This window comes from Physeter macrocephalus, chromosome 16 (assembly GCF_002837175.3).
Source record: "Physeter macrocephalus isolate SW-GA chromosome 16, ASM283717v5, whole genome shotgun sequence".
Taxonomy (NCBI): Eukaryota; Metazoa; Chordata; class Mammalia; order Artiodactyla; family Physeteridae; genus Physeter; species Physeter macrocephalus.
Genome location: NC_041229.1, coordinates 57541484 through 57549185, shown reverse-complemented (window position 1 = coordinate 57549185; position 7702 = coordinate 57541484). Strand labels below are relative to the sequence as shown.

Here is a 7702-nt window from a genome sequence, read left to right as displayed (position 1 = left end):
CTGAGCCAGGCCATATTCTAGACTCTGGATGTAATGAACAAAACAGGCTTGGTCTCAGCTCTTATGGAGCTTACAGTCTAGTGGGAGAAATGTATTGACAGGCCATTCCAACCCAGTGAGATGAGTGTTATAGTTATGGGAGCAACTAGGAGAGGCCCAGTCCTAGAGGAAGTGACAGAGAGAGATGACACATGGAGAAAAAATCCTGTTCCTGATTTCCTTACCTCAGTGAGTGTTGTCACTAAGCATCCACCCCTGGTGTCATTCTCAATTCCCACCTCAATCTCAATCCATCACCAAGGTACATCAGGTCCACAGAATGTATTTTTGGTTCATCCAATTCTTTTCATCTTCCCTGGTCCCTCTGTACAGCTCCCCCCAGAACTCTGTTAATTCCATGATTATAGGACAGAGCTCAGCATCAGAGTTGTTTCAGTGCTGGGGAAAAGCTCAGATGGCTTCTAGGACCAGACAATAAGTGAGTGAAGCTGCCAGAGACCTTGGCACATTGAAAAACCCTTTTCCGTATAACAGGGAAGGAGAGTGATGCTATGAGGAAATGTGGGCCCAGTATTTTGCTAGACTTTTCTATATTTTTAAGAAAACCTAGAATAGTTTTACAGAGAAATCTGATCTTTAAATGGAGGCAAACTATTCAGATTTAAAATAAAACTTCATCACAAGGAAAAATTTTTTCTTTCTTCTTTTTTGTATCTGTATGAGATGATGGATGTTAGCTGAACCTTTTGTGGTAATCATTTCTTGATTACCACAAGCCATTTCATGATGTATGTAAATCAAGCCATTATGTTGTATGCATTAAACTTATACATTGATGTATGCCAATTATTTTTCAATAAAGCTGGAAAAAAAACTGTTGGTGAAGTGTTAAGGAGTGAAGTGTGCTGATGTCTGAAAGTAGCTTTGAAATGCTTCAAAAGATGCATCGTTGTGTGGATAGAGGGATGGATAAATATGTGATAAAGCAAATATAGCAAAAATGTTAATTGCAGCACCTAGGTGATGAATATATGGGTGTGCACTGTACAGTCCTTCCAACTGTTCTGTACGCTTGAAATTTTTCGTAATAAAATGTGAGGGGAAATTTTTTTAATTGAAAAAGAATTGTGAGCCACTATTGTGACTTGTTACAAGTTGTAACAGACTTTATGAAAGTGAGGTAGAGGTAAATGGGTTAATAATATAAAGGTCATTAAACAGTCCTTAGGGGGAAAAAAACAGTCCTTAGAATATTTAATACATATTAGATACTACTATTATTATCATTTGGAACAGAGGAAATGGACACAGATTGGAGGAGATAGGCGCCTCAATGAATTTCATTGAGGGCTTTCAGCCAATTTTCATTACAGCGTAAAGTGTAGGGACCAGGGTTCCATGCATTTGTTGTGTGAGCTTATACCTGTAATTTCCATCTCTGCGCCGGACGTTGCTCGTTTTTAAACTGATGAGAATTGGACTCTAAGCTCCCTTGTAGTTTTTAAGTTCCGATTGATCTGATCCTGTTTCTGCCTATAGGTGTCTCCATTACTCTTCTTTCCTTTTACCTCCTTCCTAAAGTAAAAACTACATTTCCCATGAGCGCCTACAGGCGTCGGCGTCGCGCAGTTCTTTGTCGTCGTACAGCGCCCTTTATCCGCACTTCCTCCCAGTAGCCCCTTCTTTTCCTTTCAGCGGCGCGTGGCGGCAAGATGGCTGTGCAGATATCCAAGAAGAGGAAGGTGAGACACGCCGGTTGCAGGGGCCCGGTTGCAGGGAACTTCGGAGTCGCGCGGGTCAGGAGCTTATCTGGGTGCCGTCGCGAGCCCTGCGGCTCCCTGCCATGCCTCGGGCAGTGGCTGGGCCGCGTGGCATTCCCGTAGGCCGCGGATGGCGGTTGATTGAGCGCAGGCCCGAGCCGGGCGAGCGCAGTATGGTGGGGATGGGAGAGAGAGATTTCTGCCGGTTCCGGGCGGAGAGCAGAGATGAGCACCGGGGACCCCTTCTGCCCCGGAGAAGGCGATTGTGAGCATTTCTTGATCAATCAATAAAATTAGTAAACGTGTGGTGTTTTGAGGGCATGAGCCATTCCCCTCATCTTAACTGTGGCTTTGGGAAAGGGCGGTAGCGGTGTATTCTTCTTGTCTTCGTACTAGTCCTGTTGGCGTGCGGCCTTCTGACCCCAAAGACCTCAGTCGGGAAGCTTACTGACAATTTCTTGTTCCAGCTGGGGCCAAGGAAAAGTTCTGGGGAAATGGAGGGGGGACCTGGGGAAAACGCTTCCTTGAGTTTAATTTTTTGCTTCTCCATGGGAGAGAAGTGTGTAAAGTGCGTTTACTTTTAGACAGTTTGCCATTTTGTGTACATGTAACATCGATGTTAAGGTGAAATCCACACGCTTTTGTGAGTTAGGATTTGCCGACTTTGTGAAACACCTGGTAATAATTAAGGTGATTGGGATTCTCATGGGCCCAGTTGTGTCTATAGGTGAGACTGCTTAACTAAAGTCACTATTTGCTCTTTTTGCTGGTTGCAAACATAGTGTTCCTGCTGTGCTGAATTAGTTCTAAATGTGCCATTTAAGAGCAGTTTTTTGTTTAGCATGAGTACATATAAATGACAGTTTTAAAACCCTTCAGTGAAGAGACGATGACGAGTCTGACTGGAGGTGTTCTCTTTGTCCATGTGGCCCTTACTGTGCTGCGTTCTGTGGCACAGTTTTAAGGGCCCTGGGTCAAAGTAACTTCCAAAAGATGACCTAGAGGCATTTGTCTGAGAAGGGTTGCCATGTTTCCTCTGGAACAAAGGTAAAATAATCGATGATGCGTCATTTGTTGGAGGTGTTGAGTTTTGATGAGGGTTGCATTGGCTGAAAGGCTGGGCTAGAAAAAGTGAGCCTGCGCCCACATCCTAATTTTGAATTTACTTTTTGGTTAGTTTGTTGCTGACGGCATATTCAAAGCTGAACTGAATGAATTTCTCACTCGGGAGCTGGCTGAAGATGGGTACTCTGGAGTTGAGGTCCGAGTTACACCAACCAGGACAGAAATCATTATCTTGGCCACCAGGTAAAAATTCGTTTTTCTGGCCATCACCTATAATTGTCGTCTATACTAAGGTGGTCTGTTCTGTAAACTTAGGGGGACAACCAATGAATTTATTCTTAGTGAATGTAATTTTTTTAAGCTGCATTTAGAAAAACAATTAACTCTAGTTCTTGTCATCCAAAATTTATACTTACTTGGCTTGTGTCAGATGAATGAGATTTTACTACCATACATGCCCAAGATTTAAAATCACATCTGGAATTTTATGAGAGCTGTGAATTGTCATTCTTTATTTTCCCCAGGACACAGAATGTTCTTGGTGAGAAGGGCCGGCGGATCCGGGAATTGACTGCTGTGGTTCAGAAGAGATTTGGCTTCCCTGAGGGCAGTGTAGAGGTGAGTGGTCCTGGTTTATGCCAGAGGTTACTGTGGGCCTGGAAATGGCTCTTTAGGATGGTACTTCTGAAAACCCATATTATCACCCTGAAAAGTTATTTGTGATCAGTGAGTAATACAAATGGGTTGGTATTTTGTTGAAGTTCTTCTAATAAGCAGTTAGCAGGGTAAAAATTCACCTTGGGTATAGTAATGATACATATGAAGGATTGGATGCCCCATCTGTCTCCTTGGTGTGGCCGTAGAAAGAGCTGGGGGTGGGAGGGCAATGAGGAATAGTTCAGCCTGTGTCACTGAGTGTGTGTTAGGTGTGGGCATTAGAAGTGCTTTAGTACTTGGGTAATACAATGATACATAAAATGGCGTATGCTTGTATGATGGATGTACTGGTTTTTATTTGAAAACAGTGGCAAAGGTAACAAGTTTAAGGATGTGCCTTGTTTCCTTCTTAAAGCTTTATGCTGAAAAGGTGGCCACGAGAGGTCTGTGTGCCATTGCCCAGGCAGAGTCTCTGCGTTACAAACTCCTAGGAGGCCTTGCTGTGCGGAGGTAAGTGTCCTGAGATTTTTAATGGTTGTGTCCTTTTGTGGGTAAGAATATCAGCATTTTTTTCATCTAGTAAATGAACTCTTTTTATGTGATAGGCTCGGCTAGTCTCTGAGGGTTTTAACAATAAGACATTGCTAATCCATGTCGTCACTCAACTGGCAGCCTAATAAGAAAGACTTGTAAAAAATCAAGTTCTTAAAGAGTGGTGGGTGCTCTGGTGGAGAACTATTCTGGGTGTGCTTTGGGAATAAAACAAAAATAGAACGGGGTGGTGCAGGGGAGTGGTTAGGGTTCCTTTTGAAGTCATTCAGATTCATTATGTGTTGTTAATTCTCTGGCGACTGTAAAGAGCTAAGACTCATCCCTGATGAGACAAAATCTAGTCAGATTTCTGTGTATGTAGATAGTAACATGAGGAGTGAAGGACTTGAGGTGGTTAGATTGGCCCTAGCGCTGGGCCTACTGGTAAGATTGCAGCTGGCAGTTCTTTGAGTAGTTCCACTCTTGGTGGAGTAAATGGAAATGCCTTGCCTGGGTGTCTGGAATTCGTTAATACTTAACGCAGAGCGCTGGGAGGTTTTTCAGCGGAGGAGGGACGCTAGAGCTGTGCTGTAGACAGGTTGACATGGTGGCAGTGCTGTAGGCAAGGATGTGCAGAAGACTGCCCACCTGGTTTGAATGCCAGCTCTTCCGCTTAGAACAGTGATTCTCAAAAGTTTGGTCCGTGGGCCAGCATCACTGCCATCACCCGAGGACTGGTTAGAAATAAAAATTCTCAGTCTCCAACCCGGGCTCACTGAATAGGGAAATGGGGGGTGCAGCCCAGCAGTCTGTCTTCATAATCCCTCCTGGTGAATTTTGCACACACCAAAGTTTAAGAGTGGTTTATTTTAACCTTGAGGCGATCCTAGTATGCAGCCAAGTTTGGAAAGCACTTGGTTAGAAGGAACTTCATGTGTTTCCCTAAGGAATTCCCTAAGATTAGGTGTGTTGGGAGTGGAAGAAAGTTTCTAGCTCTTGGGTCAGTCTCTGGTCAAACTTATTCTCCGTTAAAGGAACATTGAAAGTAGTCAGTGCAGGCTAATGAGTGTTTTTTCTTTAGCAGGGTGGGGTTGAGCAATCCTGTCTGGTGATAACACAAATGGCCATTTGTCTCTTGCGCTCCCAAAGGGCCTGCTATGGTGTGCTGCGGTTCATCATGGAGAGTGGGGCCAAAGGCTGCGAGGTCGTGGTGTCGGGGAAACTCCGAGGACAGAGGGCTAAATCCATGAAGTTTGTGGATGGCCTGATGATCCACAGTGGGGACCCTGTTAACTACTATGTTGATACTGCCGTGCGCCACGTGTTGCTCAGACAGGGTGAGCAGCCAGGAGTGCTTGGGGCAAGGGGCTTTTTAAACGGGTAGACGTGGTTGTATATACACACCTCGGTGTTTCTGGAATTTGGGAGTCGTGGAGCATTTTTTTGTTTAGCTTCGTTGGAGAGAGTTGGTTTGCCCTTGTCTTGGCCACTGGTGTACCCTTCAGTGATGACACGATGACGAGTCAGAAAGGGCACATCCTGCTCTTGGTCCTTGTCAGTGCCACGTTCTGTGGTGCTGTGCATGGGTTCCTTTTGCAAAAGTGTCCTCTTCATTGATTGATTAGAGGCATTTGTCTGAGAAGGGACCAGACCCAGGGCTGCTTGAGAAACCTCCTTTTTTCCTTCTGCTCCATCCCGTTGTGTAGTGGGGGGCGATGGAACCATAGCTCGGTCTTAACTATGGCATCTTCTAGGTGTGCTGGGCATCAAGGTAAAGATCATGCTGCCTTGGGACCCAACTGGTAAGATTGGCCCTAAGAAGCCCCTGCCTGATCACGTGAGCATTGTGGAACCCAAAGATGAAATACTGCCCACCACTCCCATCTCCGAACAGAAGGGTGGGAAGCCAGAGCCGCCTGCCATGCCTCAGCCAGTACCCACAGCATAATAGGTATGTCTGTAAGGCCCTCTTGGGGCAGAATAGGACCCTATTCCATTGTCCTTGTTAACACTTGTGTCCCACGCTGTGAGAGCACCTAGTGAATAAAAATTGGATTACACTTGCTTTACATGAGAGAACACAGGTTGAAGCCAGGGACTCATTTAACATGGTATGCTATTGGGAGGAGTGTGTGCCTTTGGTCTCTTTAAGACGTTCCTACGTTTGCCACTATTTTAAATATGAGTTTTTCTTTATTATCCTCCCTTAACTTAAAATTTTCAAGGCACTCTTGCTAGTAATTAGCTGTTCTGAAGCAACCCCCTTAAAACAGTGACAACAAGCCTCCCCTGTGCTCAGCGCCTGTTGTGTTGTTTGTTTCTAGACATTGTGTATTAATTTTCATGCAAACCCGATATTCAGGTGTATTTTCTGTTCTTATTGTACTTTATTTGTTTTATTTGGTTTCAGGGTCTCCTTGGCCGCTGGATCTGGAGTCTGGATGTTGCTCTATAAAGACCTTTAATAAAATCTTTTTAAAAGACCTGTGGCCTGACTAGACTCTACATCCAGTATTCAGACTGATGGTCATGTCACTCCATGAGAGCATTGCTTGATATATTCTTAGGGCTGTCTGGTTCACAGTGTTTGTGTGCTTTCCCTAAAAATCCTGTTGGTTTCAGTTGTACTTGTGAGGAGAGGTCCAGAACAGGAGGACCCAGGCAGAAGTAACCGAGGAAATATCTTGTGGGGGAGTAAATCTGGTGACGGTGATGGCTCATGGTTAACAGGAAAGCACCTTGATTGGCTTAACCTGGAGTTCAGAGTTAGAGGTTTAGAAGGATGTATTTAGGATCATTTTCTCTATTACACACAGAAAATATGACCATTACATTTTGGGTTATGCTGTGCTCTAGGTGGTGCTCATTTCTAGGTATATACATTCTCATTTAATCCTCAACATCTCTAAAAGGGAGTTTGATTGCGCTGCTGATGAAGAAAGAGCCTGATGCTCAGAAGTAAGTTTGCCTAAGTGTTATAGAGCTGCGATTAGAATCCACATTTCTATGTCCTGTTCTCTTAACCATTACACTCTAGAAAAGTATAAAGAACATTTAAATTATCTACAGTTTTATCTGTGATATTTTGAAAGTGTTTGCTGATACGTATTTATTAGAAATTGGGTGCTTTTCATTTATTCAGGTGAAACTAGTGAGGGACAGGCTGGCATAAAAATCCTACAAGATTAATTAGAGGTAGTGAATTATGTGAGAGCACGCTGACATTATCTGTGTGTGTGTCCCCTTTTAACAGAGCCTTGGATGTTTCTACTGTCTAGAGAGTAACATCTCATTGTTTTTGTCAGTGTTAATGGAGTTGAGACCATGTCTTAGTAGTAGAAATACTTTACAATTCTCCAACCACTGAAATAGCTAATGTGTTAATGACCGTTTACTGTGTTCCAGGGAGTGGGTTCATGTAAACGTTTTATCTTGTGGCTAGGAACTAGAGCCTGTGCTTCCCTTTACCCTGGGGTGGCACATTTCCAGGAATGAGCCCTTTCTCAAGCGAAAGAAAGTTTTATGGAGAGGGCTGAGAGAGGTGGTTACTGAAAAATGTTAGTGTGTGAACTGAGCTAAGCTGATTTATTCCTGTATTTATTTCTGGGCTTATGATGTAGTTCATTTATGAGGAGACTGTTGGTAGTGAAACCATTTCAACTAATTTGAGCCTGTGGAGTAGTGTTGCT

The 7702-nt window shown here is 43.9% G+C and overlaps 1 protein-coding gene and 2 non-coding genes across 3 annotated transcripts; all 3 read left to right on the top strand.

Annotated features, from left to right (window-relative positions):
- Nucleotides 1-1628: 1628 nt before the first annotated feature.
- RPS3 (ribosomal protein S3) lies at nucleotides 1629-6496 on the top strand. Its single transcript, XM_007101443.4, has 7 exons — nucleotides 1629-1742; nucleotides 2938-3068; nucleotides 3350-3443; nucleotides 3898-3992; nucleotides 5163-5350; nucleotides 5768-5964; nucleotides 6424-6496. The coding sequence occupies exons 1-6, from the start codon at nucleotides 1713-1715 to the stop codon at nucleotides 5959-5961; spliced, it is 732 nt and encodes a 243-aa protein (XP_007101505.1). The 5' UTR covers nucleotides 1629-1712; the 3' UTR covers nucleotides 5962-5964; nucleotides 6424-6496.
- On the top strand, nucleotides 2634-2781 carry LOC112066999 (small nucleolar RNA SNORD15). Its single transcript, XR_002893017.1, has one exon. It is a non-coding gene; the product is annotated as a small nucleolar RNA SNORD15 (small nucleolar RNA).
- On the top strand, nucleotides 5513-5657 carry LOC112066998 (small nucleolar RNA SNORD15). The gene has a single exon (XR_002893016.1). It is a non-coding gene; the product is annotated as a small nucleolar RNA SNORD15 (small nucleolar RNA).
- Nucleotides 6497-7702: the final 1206 nt, after the last annotated feature.